This window comes from Oenanthe melanoleuca, chromosome 9 (assembly GCF_029582105.1).
Source record: "Oenanthe melanoleuca isolate GR-GAL-2019-014 chromosome 9, OMel1.0, whole genome shotgun sequence".
In the NCBI taxonomy this organism is placed as follows: domain Eukaryota; kingdom Metazoa; phylum Chordata; class Aves; order Passeriformes; family Muscicapidae; genus Oenanthe; species Oenanthe melanoleuca.
This window is the reverse complement of record NC_079343.1, coordinates 10515437-10539119: the sequence shown is the minus strand read 5'-3', so window position 1 is coordinate 10539119 and position 23683 is coordinate 10515437. Positions and strand designations below refer to the sequence as shown.

The window sequence follows — 23683 nt, the reverse complement described above, 5'->3', positions numbered from 1 at the left end:
ATGTTGTGTGACACTAGTGGCCATTTGGTAGCTAAAATTTTTGATCTAGGATTTCCTGGTGGCTTAGTCTGAGAAAGAGAGGGATCTGTTTTCCCTGTCCTTGTTGCTTGTGTAAGAGGAAAAAGCAGAACTTGAATGCAGGATTATTTTTATTAGTTCTTTGGGATAATACTTAAAGTTCCCATTTGTGTTATTTTCAGTCATGAATTCCTTTGATTTAATGCTGACTGATTGGCTCTATGAAGAAGCAGGGTACAGGTCAAGGCAAGGTGATGAATCCCAAAGCATATCTCTGCATACTGCAGCAAAATTGTTGATAAAGTAGAACATGAGCTCTGTTGTCCAAAGACTGCTGTTTTTAAATAGCACTTTTATAGCTTTTTTTAACCAATTGTGTTTCTCTCCAAGGTTCAGGATTCACATGATGTGATCTCAGAAGGTAGAATCCGGGTAGTTTTTAATATTCCATGTGAACCCCAGCTTGATACTTTAATACAGAACCAGCATGTGAGTGCTTCTGCTTTTCTGTAAAAGCTTAAACAATGTATGAAATATATTTTTGCAATGGTAAATATCTTTAAGACATGTTTCCATATAATTAATTTGCCCTTTGTATAAAAATCCTTAGCCTTTAGGCATTGCCAATATGTTTTGTTTGTTTGTTTTAAAGAAATATTCTGTGAAATACAATCCTGCATATATTTTGGCCAGCCGTCTTGGAGTAAGTGGATATCTTGTCTCCAGATTTACAGGGAGTATCTTTATTGGAAGAGGATCAAAGAAGAAGTAAGTTCTCTTTGTGAATTTTGACTGTAGAGAAGCTTCTAAATTCTGCTATAATTCTACAGAATTTTTGCTGTTTTTAAGTGTACACTCTTGAGATTTGAAGCTTTCTTTGAAGTATATTTGCTGTAAACTAAGTTGATACGCTGTGCTTTTTTTCTGTCAGAAGCATGTTTTAAATTTTTGTTTACTGGGCAGTTCTATTTGCTTTCATATTGTAGACAGACATAAAATTGACTTTCCTGGTTAGCTATTTGCAAAATTCAATTAGGAGTTTAAACTGACTTTGCCGTATTGAAAATACAAAAGTGGAATTTGGATCTAATTTCATTGTACTGCTTATTACTACTACTATAAAGGGAGATTAATTGTACCTGTAGCATTTTTCAGAACTAGTTAAGACTTCATTAAAATACATAAGGGAGGCAATCCATGTAGGCTTTTGAATGTCAAAATTGTAGTTCCTCTCTAAAGATATGTTTGATGCCTTAGCCTCTTCTTGTGATCTAATGTGTACATTTCTTTGTGGTAGATTTTCAAGGACATCCTTCTACACTTTGGTAAATGCCAGGTTGATTGTGGTTGATTACATCTCAGTTAAGGAAGAAATGTAAAATATTTCCTACCCACCTTTGCAATGAAGTATAGGCACACAAGTGGACAGCTACATAGTACAGCTTTGGCCTGTGACATTTACAGCTGACACAATGTTAACAAGTAAACAATACAATGAATTTAATTTTTCTGTGTTTTAAGGGCAAGAATGTATGTTTATGAGGGAGTTTCAAATTTAAATGTATATAAACACACATTATTGCAAGTTAATGAACTTTTCCTTATTTCCAGTCCTCATGGTGATCACAAAGCAAATGTGGGGCTAAACCTGAAGTTCAATAAGAAAAATGAAGAAGTTCCTGGTTATACTAAGAAAGTTGGAAACGAATGGATGTATTCTTCTGCAGTAGAACAGCTACTTGCTGAGTATTTAGAAAGGTAAATTATTGGATATGAGCTTCATCCAAATGACCCACCTTTGTATTCATTGTTGGAATTTTTCCTTTGGTCACAGATCTTCTAAGAATGAAGAGTTCCTTTCTTTTATTCCAGTATTCAGTTTTGTGATAGAGTAATTTTGTTAGCAGCTCGCCTTTGAAAAATTAGTAGTATGATACTAAATTAAGTAAAAAGAAACCCATCTTGTTTCACAACTTTTGAAGTCCACCAGACTTCATTTTGATGGGGCTTTTTTGTTGTCTATGCTGATGTGAAACTAAAGTTATCTTCTATGTATTTGGGGGTTTTAGGGTGCCTGAACTATTTAATTATGTAGCCAAGAACAGCCAGGAAGATATCTGCTATGAAGACGACATTTGGCCTGGAGAGGATGAGAATGGGTAAGCCATGGTCCTTCTCTCTTTTCTACAGTAAGGAGAGTAAAGACTGACAATTGTGAAATTGATAATGAATGTGTGGTGGCTGCTGTGTAACTGAAGTCTTGCTGTTCCTCCAGCAGCCTGATTGTTCAGTGATGACTGAAAACATTATTTGAATACTGGACTTTCCAGTCATGGAGTCCCAAGTTTCTGCCAGACTTCAACCTCAAGTCCAATAAATGAGAAATATCATTTTCAGTGGCTATTTCATAATTCTTGCTTTTAAAATAGCCTTCAGTAAGCATAGCTATGAATAGTCATAAATAATTTTTTTTTTAAATAACCTATAGTTGAAATTGTCTAAAGTCACTTGAAATTTGAAAAATAAATCCTACAGAGCTGGAAGTATTTTGCACATTTTTAGTATATATTTATGGGAGAAAAATAGCGACCTTGGTTCCAGATACAGTATGGTGAATTGAAACAGCTTTAATTACTAGACAATAAACCAAATCCATGGGCTTCACTCAGTAAATCTGCTGTACTCTTACCTGGTAATACACCAGTGTGGGACTCTTCTCGTAGAAGAATCCCAGATTTTTTTTCCGTTTTATCAGAGAGTCTTGCCCTCTGAAGTTTTTTCTTCCTGTGTTGTGAGAACCAGCTGGTCACACAACTAGTAATGACATCAGGACAAAGTTTGTTGATTGGATGCAAGCTTAATTTGCTGAATACTTTTAATTAATTTTTTTTTTCCTGAAACAAAACTTTAGGTTATGGTTTTGAAACAGTACTGTATAATTCTGACTTTTCTTAAGTCATACAGAACCTTTAGATTCCATTAGTTTATGAGTATATACAATCAGCATGCCTGTATGATAATACTTGACTGATTAAATTAGGGAACATGGTAAAATGCCTGGTTTATTCGGTTAAAAGCTTTCATTTATGCCATTTTTTATTCAGAGCTGAGAAAGTGCAAGAAATTGTTGCCTGGTTGAAAGCACATCCTGTGTCTGCTTTGTCTCGCTCGTCTTGTGACTTGCAAATTTTGGATGCAGCCATTGTTGAGAAAATTGAGGAAGAAATAGAGAAATGCAAGGTACAGAGCTTGGTGTCATTGTGAGCAGGGGTGAACCAAAAAGCAGTGCTCATTATTTTTGAAGTTCTGAAATTTAAATAAGACAATTGAAGATTACTTGCCATTCCAGAGAAAAAGGACACAGATTATAATGGAAAATCTGGATTTGTAATATTAATTATCCCAGAAATTCAGAAGAGTTCATTATTAATCTTTGTAAGATATTCACTCTTTTAGGGCTGATTTATCTGCAGTAGTACATATTCTGAGCTGTGCCTTTTGGTGGTTTTGTAAAGGAACAGATATCAGTATATATTGAAAAATAGTAAAGTGCTCTTTTTACATGCAATCCCAGCTATTCTTCCCTTGCAGTTTCTCTTTGGTCTGCAGAAAATGAGAGAGATATTTTCTGAAGGCCACAGATGAAAAAAGTGGAAGTAGAAGCTAAGGACAAAGCCAAATGAAATAATGAGCTGATTTTTTTAATATGTAACTGGCAAGGACATCTTAGAAGACTGGTATGAAATCTGGAATTAGAACAACTGATGGTTTAGTATGAAATCCAACATGTTTTAAAAACTAAGCTTGCTCTAAAGACTTCATTAAAGCTCTATACCATTATCTAAAAGAATCTAAAGAATTCTACATGATCTTTTCAGGATTTTTGCTTTGCCTATTCAGTGCTTGTTCCTACACTGGTTTGTAAAGACTTTCTGTTCCTTTCCTTTAGCAGAGGAAAAGCAATAAGAAGGTGCGAGTAACTGTGAAACCCCATTTGCTGTACAGAGTAAGTGATGTGAATGGGTTGGGGGGGAGGATTTAAGTTGTCTAGATCATATTTATTTTACCTAAGCTTACCAACTTTAGGAGAATGGAATTTTATGACAGTATTGATGAAAGGAAAGATTTTGTTATGCCTTCAATAAAATAATTTTGAAAGCAGTAGTCTGTCACTACAAGGGGAGAGAGTTTCTTCAGACTACTAACTCTGTCATGTCGGCACTGAATTTGTGTTTTTTTCTACTTTGTGCTTTCTGTTGTCTCTTTTCCCATGTTTTACTTTTTATTCAGTTTTTCACCTAGAACCAACTGCTCATCATGCCCATGTTACTGATATAGCCAGGTTACACATGACCTTTTGGTTCTGTCTGAATTGATCCTCTTGATCAACTAGTCTACAATGTATTTTCAGGCAGAAGCAGTGAAAGGATGAAAAAAGAATGTTTGCTTTGAATCTAGAAAGGAGAAGTTTTTATTTGAGAGCGGGGGAGGAATCTATATATTTTTTTCCCCAGAAAGTTTACTTTATGGTGTGTCTCAGATATTGTTATAAATGCATTTTTATTGTAATCCTTATTGTTTTGCATGCATTAACACAGTCTTTTGGTTATTGTCAGCCATTAGAACAGCAGAAGGGGGTTGTTCCAGATCGAGATGCTGAGTACAGGTTGTTTGACCGTGTTGTCAATGTCAGAGAGAACTTTTCTGTTCCTGTTGGTCTGCGAGGCACCATTATTGGAATTAAAGGAGGTAATATTTTCCTCATGATTATAGCTGTATTACAGCTCAGCTAGTAATATGAAAGCAGGATTCAGGGTAGTATTTTGTGTAATGTTTGTGAATGCACATTACTATGAAGCATATGCGACTTGAAGCTGTTAATGACAGATTTACTGTTTTGAATCAAACCTGTGAGACTTCTATTTTAATTTCATGTGTTACACAGCTGTTATTTGAATAAGAAATTGCTTACCCTATGTTTCTTCCTATATGAATTAGAAATTACTCTTCATTTCTTAATATGAAAGAGGCGGATCAGAAAAGGAACAAAATGAAGTTACAGGAAATTATGGGCAAAGTTAAGTGAACTAGACATAAAAACAAGTATTAGCCTTAATATTTACATTAAACATAAAACTTAATCGAGTATGAAATCTTAAATAGTTTTACTTAGAATTTGTATTTTTATTCTGTGATATTCCATTTCCATTAATTGGCATGGATTTATACCTTGTTTGAGAAGATTAATAATAAATCTATTTCAAGGAGGATTTATTGACCCCACAGGATGTAGCAGTTTGAAGTTGAGTATTACAAATAGTTTTCCTACCTGCCATTTCAAGAGTTGACTTGTCATTCAGTTTGCATCTAACAGAATCTCAAATAGATTAGACTTGGTTGCAGTTTTTTAAAAAAATACTCTTTTCTCCATAATTCTTAGATACTACTATAATTTTAAGGGTGTATTAGTCTATCATTATGCAAGAAGTTATCATTAAAGCTGTTAGTTTCTATCTTTCTGAATGTAGAAGTGGCTTGCATCTCTTTTCTGCCAGTTTCGGGCAGAAATTATTACTGCCAGAAATTACTCAGAAATTATTTGAGGGTCTGTTGTTCATTTTTGATCTTTTAATTATTTGTTGTATAACTAGTATTGATAGAAATTTTCATAATATAGATGGAAGTAACTGTATAGGATGATCTTTTACTTTGTTTTCTATAGCTGCTAGAGAAACAGATGTGCTCTTTGAAGTTTTGTTTGATGAGGAATTCCTTGGAGGCCTCACTATAAGGTTTGTGTGGGGGAGTTCTGAGATGCTATTGGTATAGATGGCGTGAAATTGTTGGCTTTGGTTTGGTTGAGTATTTTTAATGCCTCTTCTTAAAACTTTGTTTCTTGGCAGTGTTGGTTAGCTTTTTTTTTTTTTTTTTTTTGTGTTTCTTGATTCTCTTTGAGTAGTGATAATTTTTGTGGAGCATGTTATATTGTGGAAATGCTCTTTAGGGTTTTTTGGTGCATAAACTTCTGACTTAAAGAAAGCAGATATCAACCAGCAGAATAAAGCACTACATCCAGATGTCTTTCTAAACAAATATGTAGAAAGTAGGTTCTTATCTGTATGTATTTGACATGTACATTAAAAACCAGCCAGAAGGCATCTGTTCCTCTGAAGGAAGAACTCTGAACTCAATAGTTGATACTTAGACACTGAATTCCAACTCTTAAAAACCTGAAATGTTCTTCAGGAGGTGGAAGTGCTTTTGTTCTTACAAGTGTGATAACTCTTCTGTATTGAAGTAAACATCTAAACTTCTAAGTGCTCAGATACACCCAGAAGGCTTCATTTTACTGTTCTTATGTAAACTGAGGTTTTAATGATGGAAATTAGAGGAGGTTCTTCCCTACTACCTGCATTTGGCAATCACAGCCCTTGCATGTCCTTAACACAGATAATACTCAGTGTTCAGAAATGCTGCTTAACTTCAATTTGTAGTTCTGCTACTGAACCTGAAACTTAGTTTTCATTTCTGAAAAATAAAAGAAATTGTTTTCTGGTTCTTTTACAGAAATATTTACTACAGAACTGTGCTATAACAATTCACTCATCTTAAAAATTTCTTTAAGCTCGGCACTGAAAGGTACAATATAAACTGAGAGTAGTGCTAATTACTGTTTGACAGCCAGAGGGCAAAGGGGAGCCATGGGTTTCAGGTTGTCTGCAATGCTACTAGATTTCAATGTTGCGTAGTTTTCAGCCTCTGTTCAAATTTGAGTCATTGTCTTTTGGCAACAATTGAACTGCATGAATTGAACTGTGGAATTCACTTTTCTCAAGGTGTTCGCCTGCCAGAGGTTATCGCCTGCCCTCAAGTGCCTTAATTAACCTGTCTCATGGTAGTCGGTCAGAAATGGGAAATCAAAAGCTGATGGCCATAGTTAAACCTCAGCCAGCAGTGAATAACTTCAACTCATATGCATCTGATCTATCATCTGTATGCTCACAAAAAGTGCATCTGGGAGGCCTCAACCATTCTCCTCGCTCCCTTTTTGTTCCTACTCAAGTAAGATTTTTCTCGCATTTGTACAAAAATGTCTCTCTAGAATCTGAAAAATATTGACATGGTTATCTTCATTGGTCCAAACAAAATTTAGTTTTTATGTCAATATATTAGAAGTAGAATAATTCTTATGCTGGAGAAATTAATTAATCTAGTAATGGAAAAGGACTAAAATTTCCTTTTTGACAGTGGTTTTGCTCTGAGTAACTCCAGTTGCTTTTCTGAGAGACAGATACTTAGTTCCAAGCAGTGACACCATATTTGGTGTCAACAAGTAATGTATTTGGACAGAGTTGTAATTATTTCCTTAAAGCCTTGATCTAATTAATGCTTCCTTATAGGCTGTTTGTCCATGCTTAGAAAGGGAAGACATGATTTCCCTATTCCTGAGTTTTGCTTCTCAGTTATAATTTACTTTGATACTACAAAAAAAGGAGGACAAATTACAAGTTAATTGAGTTTCTTGGTGGTTTAATGACACTGTATTTTTTTAACAAGAGATTTCTGTAAAGAAACTTTCCTTAATTAGTAACTTCATGTTGCTATACAAGTGTTTGAAAACAGTTGTCTCATTTTTTCAAGTCTGTACAAGAAAAAGTACTTTGCAAAAGAAAATGTATGACAATGAAACACTGCTGACTTTTTTTTTTTGTTTTTTTTTCCTCTCTCAATGATTCAGCAACTGAATGGAAGGCAGCATTACAATCTCAGGGCTGAAAATCAGGGCAACTCTAACTCACCCCAGAAGGGATCATTTCTGAGTGGCAATCAGAAAAATAAAGTGAGTGTTTGGATTAATTTAGTATCGGACCCAAATGTCTCAGTTTTGGCCCTCTGTTCAGGGTTGGTGTCATTTTCTCATGATTAATAAATTGCTTTGCTGTAGTATATCAGATGTTTTAGTTCAGATACAGACTGGAGCAGAACTGCTCTCAGTTCTTGAGTGAATATAATATCCTGTGTTATCCTTGTTTAGATATTAGATTTTTAAAAGTGGTTTTTTGCATGGCTGGGCTTTGGTTCTGTGGTAATATACCTGTAATGTAGTGAGGTAATTGAGCCTTGTTGGCAAGGCCTTACAGAATAAATCATTAATGATAAAATCTAAGAATACTCCCAGTATGAAAGCATGCTTTTGAAAGTATTCTGAAATGTTATCTGAGTTTCATTATACTTAATCATCAAACTATGTTCATTTCAGTTTTGTAGTGATTCTTGGTAAAAATTGTAACTTCAATCAACTACAACAGCTTGTTTCATAATTAATTACCTCCAACTTATACTAGTGTCAATATGAAAATATCTGTCATCTGAGGATTGATAAACTTGAATCTTATGATTTCCAGAGTGTCTTGGTATGTACTTAGCTGTTCAAAAGTTGAGTTCGTGGGGGGTCTTGTTTTTTATTTTGTTAGGCACAGAGTAAGCAAGATGATGAATTCTGCAGCATATGGCAGTCATTGCAGAGTTCTGGGAAGTCTCATCACGTACAACAAAACATGCATGAGAAGGTTTGTATAGAAATTTTAAACAGATCTTTGCATTCAAAATATGAAGTTACTTAATTTCATACATCAGTTCATTGTATCAGAAAGCTTCACATTACAAATAAATCCTCTGGATGAAAGAGTGTGCTTTGCTCTGCAGAGGGGTAATCATAGGGCTCTGCTATATAAATAATAGATACCCAGTTTTCTGGTTAAGCTTTGATGTTTGAAACCCTAGGGTGCAGTTCTACCTCAGGAAATCAAGCTGGGAACTGGCCATCAGTTTTATAAGCCAGGCTTCAATGACGGCAGCTTTAAATGTCAACAAAGAAAACAGGAGCCTTATAAAAAATGTAAGTACTATAATTAAAACATTGTTTAGGGGAACTGTTTGTTTTATCTGGCCTTCATTGAAATGTCTGATGAGCTTTTTAGCTTTTTGCTTTATTGAAAGGAAATAGTTTGTTATAGTTTTACAAAAACTACATTGCACTTGTTACTGTCAAATAATGTCCCTGGTGTGCACATTAAATTGTTCCACACTTAATCCTGAACCTTCTAGGCAAGCTGTTCTGTGTTCTGTTGACTTGCCACCCATCTAATATAAAAACCAAACAAAAAATCGTACTTGTCTTTGAAAATCTACTTGTGATCATATTTGTAGAATGGAAAATTAGATATACTATGGGATATACTTCATTTTATTTTCTCCTAGAAGAAAAGCAGGCATCAAATGACCTATGAAGTAAAAATTAAACATTTCATAAAACCATTCAAATTAATGCAATTTTTGTATTTGTATAGAGTTACTAGGTGTTTTGAGTCTTGAATGTTACAGTTTTTAAGAGCATTTCAAAAAAATGCATTCTTTTTGTAGTTAAAGAAGATTCCAAAATTACAAGAGGTGAAAGTCAACCACATAATAAAATGTCAAACCAACAGGTAATTTTGTTATTTTCATTTTACTCTGATGTGATTTATCATTTTAAAGATCTGTCTTTAACTGGCGTCTTAGTAGATTCTTTTAGTTGGTAAATTTATTTTGGAGATTTTTTTTTTTTCATTAGAGGTTTATAGACAGAATGTGAGAGAATGTGCATAAAATGTATGATGATACCAAACAACTTTCCTGTTCCTCTTAGACGCTAAAAGCTCTGCTGTAAAGGGAAAACACAGGTGCTAGATGTTCAATAAGCTGAAAGCCTCTAAGAATATTAGCTTGTGAAAGCTCTTTGCAGATGCATTTCTAATATGATTGTGTTATAATGAGTAATAGAGTATTCAGTAATAAATGCTGCAATTTATTTCAGAATTTTGCAGGTGTGAATAAGTACAATGTCAAACTTTTGAAGAGGAATGGAAGTCCCAACATGCCTGTAATTCAGAAGGCTGCAGTTGATGGTCCCTGCACAAGTGGAAAGGTAGGACCTAAGGAGTTGACTGTCTTGTGCTCTTTGAGCAACCTCAGTTTCCAGTTCATGTTGTTCCAGTTTTTCTTGGTTACTTGTGTGCAGATTCATGTTTAAAAAATAAAACAAACCTGTGTAACTTTGATTGTTCTTTAAATCAATTCTCTCTTGGTCAATATTTGCATATTTTAATACGCAGAACTTGATGTGGTCTCTGGATATCTGTTCACCCTCTGAACAGACATGACTATGATCTGCCCAAGCTAAGAGAAGAAAAATATGAATGAGAATAAAATGAACCTCAAATTCATATACCCTTCTTCCTGATCTGCTTGTAAATATATTTAGTTGATGTACCTTTTTTCTTCTTTTGTTAAGAAGGACAATGAACTGGAAAGCCTTCTAGCTTCTTTGAAAATTTCCAAAGAAAATGAAGTGCAGACTTATTCCAAAGAAGTGAGAGCTACAAACGAGGAACATCTGTCACCACAGTCATTTGCTATGGTCTGTATACTGCAGGAATCTTGACATTGCAGTTTAGCATCTGCTATCTTAGCATCAATGCTTCTATTTAAAAATGCAATCTCATACTGCTTTTTAAAACGTATTAATGATTTTTTAATCAGCTATTCTCAAAGAAAATTAGTAAACATCTTTGTTTATGCTAAGATGCTGTTACTTTTGCTTTGGTAAACTATAACTGATTGGAAAATAAAAAGTGAGATTCTGATACCAATTATGATAATCAATGTTAAGAAGGTCATGTTATCTGAATGCCAGCATGTTCCTGAATGGCTTATTTTATTTTTAAAGAAAGGAACACAGATGCTCAAAGAGATTTTGAAGATAGATGGCTCAGATCTCCAAACAAAGAATGAAGTGAAATCACAAGTTAATGATGTTCCTGCTCCTTCTAGTAGACAGGATTGCCATGGAGCTGCTGTGCAATACAGACCAACAAAAAAAATGGGTACGTTTAATCATCAGCTCATAATTCAGACCTTCACCTTGTAGTCACATTTTAGAACACAGTTTCAGCAGTGATAAACACTATTTATCAAAATATATTAATAAAATTTCCATCTTTTTTTAGTTCTACTTCTATATTTGGATCCAAAACTCACTTCAGATAAAGTCTCTTGGGTTTTTTTAACAATATGAAAATACCAGGAAAAAAATCAATTAAGTTTTTTGGGTGGTTTTTGTGTTGGGGTTTGTTTTTTCTTTCCCCTAATAACCATGTTGCCATCCTTTTGGTGAAGGGAATTATTGTGATACAGCTTTTATTTTTCCCCCTTTTGTCAGCTGCTTATATGAACAAGCATAGCCCTGGAGTCCCCCAGAACACACCAGCAATAGAAACTGGAGGTCACCCTTTCACTTGTCCACAGCCTGCACTGTCTACTGTTTCTGAGCTTTCTCGTATTTGTTCTCTTCTTGGAATGTCGCAACCAGATTTCTCTTTCCTAAAAACACCACAGGTAAAATGTTTTTTCTGCAAAAATACAGGTTTGCAACTTTCTATCAACTGCTGTATATTAAATATTTGGACTGACCACTGAAATAATTCTGAAAATAAACCTTAGCTCCCTTTGTTGCCTTTCTTTAAAACAAACAAATAAACAAATCTCTGCTTCTGTCTCACAGTTTGTCAGCAATACAAATTCCCTCAAAAAATCTTCTCTCTCTTTTTCTAGACCATGACAGTTTGCCACATAAAGCTGTCAAATGGTTTATTGGTTCACGGACCGCAGTGTCATTCTGAAGCTGAAGCAAAGGAGAAAGCTGCATTTTTTGCTTTACAGCGCTTGGTGAGGATGTAAAAAATCTCTTCAAATCTTTGTCTCTGTGCACTGCATCTGTTGGTAAGCCTCTATTTCCTTCTTCATAGGGTTCTATAGGAGTAAACTTTGCTTCGCCTCCACCTCCACCAGTGTTTCCAAATTACCAACCACTAGGAGTTCCTGTACCACCTGGATCCATTCCTCCAGTATTTGCACAGCCCCCTGGTAGGTGTTTAACTAGTACACATTTCAAATAATATCATGATATCCTCTAATTGTGGTGGTTCTTTATATGAAAATGAATTATTTCCAGAAAGCCCCATTTTTTGGTCTTCATGTGTGTACTTTTATGTCTAAACAGTTTTGCAAACACGACCCTCTTTGCATCATTGTGCAGACTAATTCAGTATAAAGAACCATCTCTATTAATTATTTCTTTCCCCCAAGAAGGTATTTATCCATTTGGTCTTAGGTGCTTTTTCCATTTCTTTTTTCCTTCAAAACAAAAGTAATTATTTGAAAATTGATAGTCCCAGTCCGGAATTTGTAAAAAACAGCTTCCTTGATTTTTACATGGATTTTTCCCCCATCCCAGATAGTTAATGTTTCTCCATGCAATACTCTTTATTTATCTGTAACGAACTTCCACTGAAGTGCTTCATCACAGTCCTCTTGTACACTGCCAAACATGAGCATGGTAAGTAACCCCCCCCAGAATTGCTTAAAGTCCTGGTGCTGTTTCTGGCTCTCAGTTGTTTTGTATTCTACTGAAGTTTCCCTTCGCAGCAAGGAATTAATGAGTCAGCACTGTTGTAGCATCCTAGAAACTCATACAACTGTTACATCTCTTTTCCATGGGCTTTCTCTGTTGTTGCTGTGTTCCAAAATGATGGCCTAAAATTGCAGCTTTCTACCAATACAGTCGGCTCAGCTGAGGATGTGGAGATCCCACATTATGTGCACTCTGGATTGCAGATGCCATGACTTTAGTGCTCATAATTGTGTTGTCATCTAGATGTAGTTCTGTTTGTTTGGGGGGCTTTGATGATAAATAAATACTTAGGTATTTTGAGGTAAATATGAAGCATATGAGGCTTTGGTGGGAAAATAGATAACATGGAAATATGTAGTTGGGTTAGTCCTGGGCTCCTAGGGAGTTTGTACTTTTTTTTTTTTTTTTTTTTTTTTTTTTTTTTTTTTTTTTGAGGAGGAAAGAGAGCTAAAAGTTTCTTATTTTCTTAGCTAATATGATGCCTCCATCATCCCACATGTTTGGTCCAGTATCCTGGGGAACTCCAGTGCCTAAGCATTATTATCCTGGCTCCTATCCAGGAAGTGTGTCTCTTGCAGGAACTATACCAGTTGGTTCTCACAACCAGTTTATACCTCTGCAGGTAAGAGCAGCACATTTGTTTTAATACTGGATTTTTGTAAAAAAATGTGACTACAAGATGAATTCAACAACAACCCCATTGTTAAGTACTATTTGGTGTTAGAAAATTATTGTTAAGATAAGTATGCATGTTTTCTGAAAGTGGAATATTTGCAGTTTTTTGAGAATGCATTCTGTTAAATAATATTTATTTAATTTAAAGGTAACTAAAAAAAGGGCTGCTAGCAAGAAAAACTTTGAACTCAAGGAGTTTCAGAGTTCCCCTCAAGCTGCACCACTAAAGAATGACCAGCCAGTGTCTTCTGACCACATTCAGCAAGATAGTTCTTCAGCTCCTTTAAAATCTTCTCAAGCTGCTCAATCCACTGTTTCATTTCAAGACAATGTGGCTACTCCAAGTGTTCCTCATAACAAATCAACATCAAACACTTCCAGCAAGCGAAAGCCAAGAAAACTGGCTGTCAATTTTGGCGCACCAAAATCTTCAGAATAAATCTGGTAGCTAGGTGTATTTTATCCTTAACTCTTTCCCCCCTGTTATGTTATATCATTTAAAAAAATCAGAAATCTCTGTGAAAAAGACCAGCCACTTTTAAGTATAATATAGAAGGAAATACATTTTATTTGCCGTGATTTTGAGGTTGTCATTAAAACCATAAAAATTATGTTAAAACTTTCTTTTCACTTAAATCAGCAAAAGCCGATAAATACTGAGTTAGGGTTGCCATGCCATCCCTTGTGCCTAGGTTTCTATACAGTGGCTTACAGACAATATCGGGTAAGCAGCAATAACAATGGCAACCTTTACTCAGGTTGGATCTGCTTTTTGGGAGGGATGTGGAACAGTAATAAGTTGGGCATCTAACAGTGTTTAGCATGACATTTTGTACTCTAGCTTCATTTTAAATAGTGGACTAAAATAGTAAAAATTATTTAAATGCGGCTTTTATATTGGCACTTCAAGTCCTCAATTGAATCAGTGTAACTTAAAGCTGACTACAAAGAAACTGCGAAATCCACTCTAAGTACGAACTGCTGGGTTTTGTGCTAGAGGGCAACAGCTTTACAGCTTCAGAACATAGGTTTTATTGTTTGTCTGGTATTGGAGCAGCAAAAACTGGTTGCTCTTCTCTTCCAGGCGATTAATTTAAGGATTGCATTGAATTAAAAAAATTATATTTGCAAAGTAGAGACCCCTTTGGTAAAATATGTTTAACTTTTTTTAATCTACCAATTTAATTATTTTCTGATGATAAAATAACAAAGTTACCTATTATAGATGTGCATAGCCTCCTAAATGCTTATGATATCCTGATTTCTTTTCTAAACTATAAAAATGGCCAGAGTTTAAAGATGCTGGATGGCTGTCAAAGTTATGTTTACTTAGAGTCCATTTCTTCCTCTAATAGACTGTTTCCTGAAACCTTCTCTTTAGTAGGTTATTATTTGTTACTAGTGACTTTTAATTTTTTATTTTTTTTTTTTTAGCCGTGTGAGAGGATTTCTGTGTTGCAAAATTAAATTTTCAGGAAGTTTTACTCATGGTTCCATAAGAATATTCAGACAAAAGGCTGACTTGAATTTTTGGACAGAACTATGGGATTTTTTGTTCATATAGGAAAAAAAGAAGGCTCAAATGTCCTTGTACTGTTTTTAACTCACATATGCCATTTTTATGTTTATTAATATAAAATACTCAGTCTAAGAAAAAATTTGAAACCTCTGTTGGTGTTGCTTACTGGCATTAATGAAATTGAATTTTTCATCTGTTCTAGAAAAAGAAGTATTTTTCCTCTAAGGTCCAGGAACCAGAAATAAAGCTAACTTGAGTGATTAATTTTGTTGCTTCTAAATAGGTTTTATTCTGGGTCGGCAAGTCTGTAGACTTTCTTTCATTTGTTTTTTCGCCTCCATTAGTAGTATGAAATGTCACAGAATTTTTAAATTTTCATTTCTCCAAAACAGTTGTTGGCTCAGCAGTATTTATAGAATAGCAGCAAGCCCTATAAAAAGGATCAAAGAGGTAAAAAACAAGATTAAGAAATTTTATTTTATTTTACGTAGTAAAATAAAAATACAATTACAAAACTTGTGGAATAACCTACGTATAGTCCTAAATTACATTTATTATCTTGTTCTCTTTATTGTCATCTAGTCTCAAGGGGTTCAAAGCCATATTCTGTGAAGGGAAAGTTGTATTTTTTGTTTTTTTATTCTCATTTTTATCAGCAACATGAGACTGATATGATGCTGCCAAGCCAATATTTTAGAAGTGGTTATGTGACATTTAGTTAGTCCACTGTATTTATCTGAATGATCTGATCATAAACGAAAATACCTATTTGAAAATTGCTGTGACAGAGACGAGGATATGTTAGACTCTTGCATCACAGAATTTGGTGTGTCTGCACAGCCAATTTATGCAGGTTTCTGAAAAACAACATTATGGAGGATGCTATACTCATAAATGCCAGTGAACAGAGCATATTTTAATTATTCTACTTCAGACTAAGATTTCTGCTTCCTCTTCAAGTGGAATTGCTATGTGTAGTATATTTAGGTGGTTAAACCCTTTATTCTGTAGCTGCTGAGTATTGTATTAGTCTCTGATTTTTCTCAATTCTATGAAAGTGACTGCCTGGTGCCCAATTAATTACAGTTTTACATGTCCTGGGAGACGTGACATCTGCATTGATCTTTGCCATGTCCCCTTTGATTTCATTTATATATTTTAACAAGGTCATTATGTTTAACTCATACAGATATAAATTTAAGCATTTCTTTTTCTCATAGATATAAAGTATTTTCTAAGCACTGGAGTTTTTCATTAGATCTTATACAGAGCAGTATTTTACTAAAAATCCAAAAGGGAAGACTTTTATGTGCGCATTTTTGTAGTTTCTGATTTTTTTAAAATAACTTTTCATTGTTTATCTGCCAAGTGAAATGTTTTAAATTTGCATATAAATGGATACAGAATGTATTTTTTGTGCTGTTTAGTGCTAAGTGTGCATTTCCAGATTTTTAGCATGTAGTTGCACAAAGACTGTGCAAAGATATTTTGGAATATGAATATATGCTACATTGAAGGAAAAACATTCATAAAACTTACATGCTATATAGAACTCTAATGCAATAGAGTAATTTTATAAACTGTGTCTGTGTCTGCTTGGATTAAATATTGAAACAAGAAATGTTACCTATTTTCACTGTTTTATTTCCAAATACATGGGAACATGTGTATGCTCCAGCCCAGAAGTTTACTATATGAATTAAATCTCTTTAAACTCAGTTTCTGTGATTCTCAGAAGCAGGACCTGCCCTCCTGACTGTTTCTTGATGGCTTTCAGCTGTAACTGAGATCAAAATACAAAGTTTTTTTCAAAAGGCTTTTGGTCACCTTGCAATTAAAAGCATTTAACATGATACTGATCTTCCAAAAAATTTTTGCCTTGTCATCCATTAGATTAAAAAAACCCAACCCCATATTTCAGTAAGCTCAGTCCTAGTGATTGTTAACAAGGTGGAGAACCAGTTGGTGGCTGAGAACCAGAATGTTAATGTCTTCCTTACATATTTTAATCTGTTTAAATTAGCTTGTTTAAAGCAACCAGCATAAAAAATGGAGTACACTCTTAGCATGACCAGCTGCTGCAACTTGGTGTAACTGTGTATGCAGCTTGGTGTTTCTGTATAGAACAAGTCTGGTGTAAACACTCAGGTCATATTGCTCAACTTAAAGACACCAGAACAAAATCTTGCATTTCAAAACTGTCTTCAAATGATTAGTCAATTAACTCTTAACTGCTGTTACCCTATATGGTGAGTTCTGCCATCTCAATATATAGCACTAAAGAAAATTCAAGAAAATTAATTTTAAGAAAATTAAATTAAGGGATAACTTGAAAATATATTAGTTATTGCAGATTAAATCTTGCATGGATGCTCCCATTCAAAAATTACAGTACTTTTGTTCAATTTAATTGAGTTGTTCTGAACTATTATATAGATGACCGCTGAGGGTGAGGAATCTCAAAGATGTAATTTTACTTACAGTAAGGATGTTTTTTAATTCTATTTGCAATGTGATCTCCTTATGTATTCCATAATCAGCCTTACTTACTACTGAGAGACAGTTATGTTCTTCTCTTTCTGTATCTGGAAAGGGGACAAAGTGACATCAAGGGCATAAGGGCAATCTGAATACACACTCTTGGCCAAAAGAATTCAAATTCAGGTGCATGAGGACCCTTGAATATTGAGACTGTAACTGATAAATGTTTTGAAGAATCTGATATCATGAGGTAAGTGGCTGTTCTTTATTAAAAGAATCCTTGGTTCAACAACAGTTCTTTATTTCTGTCAATTTTTGAGTTGGTGTTTGCTCTTTTTTTTTTTTTCTATAATTTACGAATTTCCTCTTTCATTTCTGCTTTGAAACACAAGATACATCAAAGGAATGGTCACAACACCATCAAGTGCATATAGTAAACATGATTTCTATTATTTGAAAGGACAGAAGAAGCATTTTCATTAAAACTTTTTTTTCTGATAAAACATCAGTGCACTGGCAGTGCTTTATGAAAGTTGATAATACAGTCCTGTATTTAGTGTAATTGCAGTTATTTTTAATGGCTAGGTCTTAGTGTAACAAGAGTTCTTAAGTGCTTTTTCATCCCTCTAGCTTCTAGTATATCCATTCTCTTGTTTTAATTAAGCCTCATTGATGGCCATTTTTCTGAATTTTTAATGTTTTTTTGTTAATTTCTAGACTTGAAATAAATGTTCTTTTAAAGAGCTATTCAGCCCTGGATTTTCTAGGTACAAGTGACCATCATATATGTGTACACACGCACATATATATATACACAAGAACTCAATCAGTCATTTTCTTGAAGTTATTCATAATTATGTCATTTTTAGTCCACACAATAATTCCTTAAGAGACATCCAGAGGATGATCGACACGATCTTGTTAATACACATTGCTCTTCTCCAAATTCAGATATTCCTTAGGCCAGATAAAAATAATGGGCAAATAATGAAACATTAACAGAGTAAGTACACCAGTTTCCACTTCACTTGCTTTGGCAGATAAATTCTTGGCTTACAACTTGATTGTCCTAAAGTCCATCTTATTTCCTGTCGTAGTTTATTTGTGTTGCAGAGCTGGTAGAAAGGAAGGACTGCTTGTGCCTCAGCCACAGTGCAAAACCTCATGCATGTGGGCACAGATTTGATGTGCAATGCTGTAGTGATGATCCTGGATTAAACAGTCTCATTACTTGCTCCTTTTGGGTCATGCCAAACTGTGTTGCCACATTATGAACCTTATCAAGGAATTAATCTAATTGGCAGTCTCCCCTGTGTTATTTTTCCTAATAAGTTCATCATGGAGCCCCAAGAACAGCTGGGTTGGTACAGTTTGCAGTATTAGGGTAGGATAATTTAGCAAGAATGGAACTGCTTGAGAAACATCCCATGGCTGCCTAAAGCTCAAATTACCCACAAATCTAACATGATTCATCAAGTGATGTCATTGCATGTGATTCTGTCTGTTGACTTCGAGGAGAGGGTAACTTCTGGCAGGAGTACAGGAGGAACTTATGAGAAATGGTCATATGGTAAATTATTGCAGCAACATTAGCATAAAGATAATTTTCTTTTTGGTCTGTCTGTTAAGTTCTCAGGTGTCTTACTAGATAATGGATGTGGGCCGCACCAGCCAATGGAGCAACAGATATTAGTGGGCTCTTTCTTGTTTATTTGCAAACTGACAAAGGGCCCCAGGTCAATGCTTTCATAATGTTAAAAACTTGTTAAAGAGATAGAGCTAAGTAAGTGGGTAAAATAACTCACAATTTGAGGAGTCAGTAGGAGGATAGATGCACCTTGACCAAAAAATCAGCTGAGGAAGAAGAGATAAACCCCCAAGCATTACAAATGTTGGGTCCTGCTCTACAAGATTTCAATGTCTGGAGTCCTGTTAGCAGTGCCAGTGGCAAGTTGATTCATACGGAAAGCCTTGGGTGAATGAAGATGCTCCACTGTATCAGTCACACAACAAATGCAGCTGAGGATACTTTATTTAAAAAAAAAAAAAAAAACAAGTTAACTATTCAAAATACAGTTCATTTGGAAATTTTATTTAATAATATGGTCCTAGAAAATACCAAGACAGTGTCAAGATCTCATTTTCTTTTTGGGAATTAGGTCTGCAGAGTCTGTAGCAGTTCCATCTTTCAAAGTCTCTAGCTTGGCATTATCCTATAAAGTGTATTTCTTGCTTACTGAAACACGCTGAGTGTGATGACGTTGCTTAGAAATATTCAATATAAATTACTCATGCTAAGGGTTTTGCTGTCCCTGCTAGCAGTGTTCTGCCATTTGATTGGTTTTACTTAATAACTCTTCCCTTTGCTATAGCATTGTACAGGTCCCTGGAGTGCCTCCACTCCTTCATTTGGTTTAATAACCCAGTAAAAAATAAGTCCAGCCATGCTTTCCAGAGAGCAAAGAAGCTGAGGATTTCAGTGGAGAAGATGCAGAAGTACAGGACATGGCTGCTGAGGTACTTGGTATGTGACCCCGGGTGTGCCAGCTCCCTCTCTGAGAAGGGACAGGGCACTCACATGTTCTCATCCAAACAGGGCTCATAACCCCTGCTATGGGTTATGCAGGCTTGTTTCCAGGAAAGTGTCCATACATTTTCACTTCAAATTGAATGTTTCTTGCCTGTGCTAAGATGAACTCGGGGCTTTTATGCATATTGACAGTAAGATTTTTCTCTGAGTGTGACAGAGATTTTGGATAGACCAAGAGTGCCTGTGTGGGAGTGATATTATTTATGACAGAACAATATAAACTAATGCCAGATAAGTCATGTATGGACATGCTCTGCACATATCAAAACAAACTGCCTCTTTTATTGCATTACTTTTATGACATTACAAGCAGAATAATAAAAAGTTTGTATTTTATAAGCTTCTCATAAATTAAGCAATTTTAATATATGCTCTCTATGACTAATATTATGTATGCATTGACACTTTGCAAGTTGGTTCAGGTTATCTTTTTCCAAATATCTAAGTTCTTTGTTAACATATTAAACACAATTTAAAATCTGCAAGAAGAAATCTACTTTACATGGTCACTTCCATGCAATCAAAAGTGTATGAATTTTTTACATTAGGAGAAAGAAAAAAGAAACCTGCATCCATTTTCTTTTTGAAGTTTTGCTTAATCTTGCAGAGGCAGGCCCTGCTTGTATTGATACTGTAGAAACACAAAGGATATCTAGATGCTTTTTTTTTTTTGTAAGGTTTCTTAAATTTTTAATGTTTGGAGAGGTTTTCACTTTTTATACCAGTTACACATGTTGAATCTTATTGAGGGAATTTTCATCAGAGGTTTTAAGTAATTATTATGCTGTTAGTTTTGATAAATTAGTTTGAAGGGAAGTACTCTTTATCAGATACTGAAGTACTTGGTACCTCTGACATACATCTATTAGCGGTATATCAAGAGATAGTCAAAGAGAATAAAAAGTCAGAGATTGTGACTTTTTAATGTGTTGTTCCTTAGGGAGGAGAGGTAAAGCAATCGTTTCTTGGCTTTCTCTTTCACGTGCTTTTGCTTCCCCGTGATCTGTACCTTTGTCCCCGTGACCTCTGTGACTGCCCATGTGAGGTGAGAAGCCTCTTCTTAATAAGACTTTCACTGTCAGTGGTATTCTTGCTTTAAAGATCCAGTAATGCCAGATTTGTCTTACCTAATACTGCTTTGTTGTTTGTAGTGCAGTTTTTTCCTAAGAGGAGCCAAACCAGAAGTGCAAGGGGGAAATATTTTCAATGGAGTTTTTCATTTTTGCTTTTTCTGCTCTAATTAATGAGTTAAAAGTAATTTATTAACTCTTCTGATTACTTTTTGGTTAAAACTGAATTCTACTGGTACTAGTTTGGGGTTAGGCATTCTGAATTTTATTGGTTTACTGTGAATATTTCTGGTTGTTTTGGTTTCAAAATTCACCCCATCTAAGAGCAGTATGGGGACATTTCTGTCACTAGCTCCGTTTCAGCAGTAGTTTTAGATGCTGTCCCCTCTGTAAAGCAAACTGATGACACCAGAGAGTTGCTGCAGCTCTTGACTGATATTTGTGTAACTATCTGTAATTTGTTCATTGATACGCAAAGCCTTCAAATCCCAGGAGCAGACATACTGTAGATTACTGTAGGGAGAACTTGGGCTCAGGCACTCTGGTCAGCATCGCACCGTGGGCATCTCTCCCAGTGGCGCTCGCTGAATTCAGCCTTTTAGATAAGCCCTTAATATTTGGTGTTTGACTAAAAGCTTTTTTTCACACGCACGTGGTAGATTTATGTATAGTCTGCACAGACGAAAGGCGCGGCTTTGCTTTCGCGCTCTTGCGGTGTCCGTGGGATGCCGGGGCCGAGGGCAGGGCGCCGCCTCCCCGGTGAGGGCGCGGCGGGCGGGGCCGCACCGCCCGCGCTGCTGCCAGGCCGCGGCCTGTCCCGGCCGCCCCCGGCGGCGCCACCTGCCCGCGCGGCGGCCCCGCTGCTGCCCGCGCCCCTAGGCCGCAGCAGCGCCCGCCCCCGCGGGCTGTGCCGGGCGCGGCCGCTCGGCCGTCCTCACTCCGCACTCCGCGCTCCGCGCCGGGCCGCGCCGGACGATGCCGTGCGGGCAGCCCGACAGCGGGGCCGCCCCGGCGCGGTACGTGCTGGGGGTGGACGTGGGCAGCACGGTAGTGAAGTGCCACGTCTACGACCGGGCGTCCGCCGTCAGGGGCTCCAGCTGCAGGAAGGTGAGTGCGGACGGGTGCGGGGCGCGCTGCCGGTCCGGAGCCGGGCCGAGCGGCGAGAGCAGCCGGGGGCAGCACCTGTCTCGGGAGCCGGACGGGGCCGAACGTGCTCGCTGTGCCCCAGCGGTTCCGCCCTGCGGGCCCCCGAGAAGCTGCGGGGTTGCCCGTCGGGGCTCGGCGTTCGCAGGAGCAGCCCAGCTCGGCTGCTCCCGGTGCGCGGGCATCCCCTGAGCCGGGCGGACTGGAGCGGCTCCCGCTCCCGAGGCGTGACAGGAAAGCCGCAGCCCCCGACCCCCGCGGCGCCGCCGTAGCACTCACCCCGTTACTTCGGCGCTCACCCCTCCCACCTTTCCCGCTTACCTTACCTTCGGTCGCTTATGAACAAATCTGTGTCTGATCTAAACCACTTTTGTTAGCAGGGCATGGCTTAGACTTGCGTAGGACTTGTGTTTAGACGCGTCCCCTCATGTAACAGCGCCGTGTGAAAAAGTGTCAGCTTTAGAACATAAATATCAGGCTGCTTCTAGTTAGTATGGCTTGTTTTAGGATCAAGTCAATCTCCAGAATTAACTTTTTTTACTGTTACCTATTGCAATGAGAAGATTGCAGCGAGCAGTGTAAGAATCTGATGGATTTCAGAGATGGAAGGGGCTGCTCTCAGTGGAGCTGACCCTCCCTTGTCTCTGGAATCTCATCTGACAGGTGGTCCCTGGCCTGCTGTGCTGCCACTGAGAAGCTCAGAGGCATCGACGTCTAAATTAAGCAGTGTAGAAGAAAAGGCTTTGTGGGACACCTGCTTTCCCTTTTGAAGCTCTGAAAAAGGTTTTACAGGTTCCTTTATTCCAAGGGGTTTGGACTTATTTATTTCAAGGGGTTTGAGCTTCTTTATTCCCCCTGAATAGAGGAAGTCTAGAGATCACACACCCACATTGAACAATATTTTAAAAGTTACACTGTTGTTTCTACTCTTACAGGAGATTGACAAAATGAAGAACAAAACAGAAAAACTCAAACTCAAATATATTTGCTGATTTCTGTTAACTGGGGATCATATTAATGGTATTTGTGTTTCCCAAACAGGTAGAATCACTTTCTCCTCGTCCTGGATGGGTTGAACTAGATCCTGAAGTGCTATGGAATCAATTTACTGGAGTAGTAAAAGAGGCTGTACAATGTAAGGGCTTAAACTTTGAGAAATTATTTATTTATCAAAATCAGTAAAGTGAGTGATAATGAAAGTATTTTTGGCTAGTACTGAACATCATCACTGGGTACAGATCTACAGCATGCTTTTAGACCTATTCAATAATTTTGTAAAATAGAGCACTTCAATTATCTTTTTCCTTTCACTGAGGCCAGATTAGGATTGAAGTAGAAGCAGAAGCAATTGAAGTACTTGATGTATGCATCAGTGCCAGCACTTTGTTGCTCCAGCTTTTTGTGTATGCATCCTTCCCTAGTGTCTGTTCTTCCAGATGCCTCTGTGCAGGAACAGAGAGCAGGCTTGTTCCCCTTCCAGTGCCCCATTGTTCTACGGCCACTTTGTATGTGCGTGTGTGAGGGAATGAGTGCAGGATGCTGCAGAGCTGTGCTCACTCAATTGCAACCTGATATTCCTGCTTTTCCCATTCAAACTTCAAGTGATTCTTACTGTCCTATTCTTGTATTACTGTTCTATTTGTACTTTAGCCTAAGAATTTCTAGTGCTCCACATA

General features: G+C 36.7%; 2 protein-coding genes across 7 annotated transcripts in view; both read left to right on the top strand.

The window, feature by feature from the left end:
• Positions 1 to 16349, top strand: part of XRN1 (5'-3' exoribonuclease 1) — a 34434-nt gene extending 18085 nt beyond the window's left edge. The window contains exons 23-43 of one of the 2 annotated variants that reach the window (XM_056498458.1): positions 409 to 507; positions 671 to 786; positions 1630 to 1776; positions 2088 to 2177; positions 3123 to 3258; positions 3968 to 4024; positions 4635 to 4767; positions 5741 to 5810; positions 6855 to 7080; positions 7757 to 7858; positions 8493 to 8588; positions 8803 to 8917; positions 9442 to 9506; positions 9875 to 9985; positions 10355 to 10477; positions 10787 to 10943; positions 11279 to 11454; positions 11671 to 11784; positions 11865 to 11982; positions 13000 to 13151; positions 13353 to 16349. In XM_056498458.1, the coding sequence (XP_056354433.1) occupies positions 409 to 507; positions 671 to 786; positions 1630 to 1776; positions 2088 to 2177; positions 3123 to 3258; positions 3968 to 4024; positions 4635 to 4767; positions 5741 to 5810; positions 6855 to 7080; positions 7757 to 7858; positions 8493 to 8588; positions 8803 to 8917; positions 9442 to 9506; positions 9875 to 9985; positions 10355 to 10477; positions 10787 to 10943; positions 11279 to 11454; positions 11671 to 11784; positions 11865 to 11982; positions 13000 to 13151; positions 13353 to 13643 (2694 nt within the window). In that variant the 3' untranslated portion in view covers positions 13644 to 16349. Of the gene's footprint in view, positions 1 to 408; positions 508 to 670; positions 787 to 1629; positions 1777 to 2087; positions 2178 to 3122; positions 3259 to 3967; positions 4025 to 4634; positions 4768 to 5740; positions 5811 to 6854; positions 7081 to 7756; positions 7859 to 8492; positions 8589 to 8802; positions 8918 to 9441; positions 9507 to 9874; positions 9986 to 10351; positions 10478 to 10786; positions 10944 to 11278; positions 11455 to 11670; positions 11785 to 11864; positions 11983 to 12999; positions 13152 to 13352 lie in introns of both variants that reach the window. The other variant, XM_056498457.1, reaches the window with a different exon arrangement.
• A 523-nt stretch (positions 16350 to 16872) lies between these two features.
• Positions 16873 to 23683, top strand: part of GK5 (glycerol kinase 5) — a 28681-nt gene continuing 21870 nt past the window's right edge. For 2 of the 5 annotated variants that reach the window (XM_056498462.1, XM_056498460.1), the window contains exons 1-4: positions 16873 to 17454; positions 19577 to 19728; positions 20735 to 20839; positions 23049 to 23142. In XM_056498462.1, coding sequence (XP_056354437.1) covers positions 19693 to 19728; positions 20735 to 20839; positions 23049 to 23142 — 235 coding nt within the window. In that variant the 5' untranslated portion in view covers positions 16873 to 17454; positions 19577 to 19692. Of the gene's footprint in view, positions 17455 to 19576; positions 19729 to 20734; positions 20840 to 21673; positions 21972 to 23048; positions 23143 to 23683 lie in introns of those variants that run through there. The other 3 variants (XM_056498464.1, XM_056498463.1, XM_056498461.1) reach the window with 3 other exon arrangements.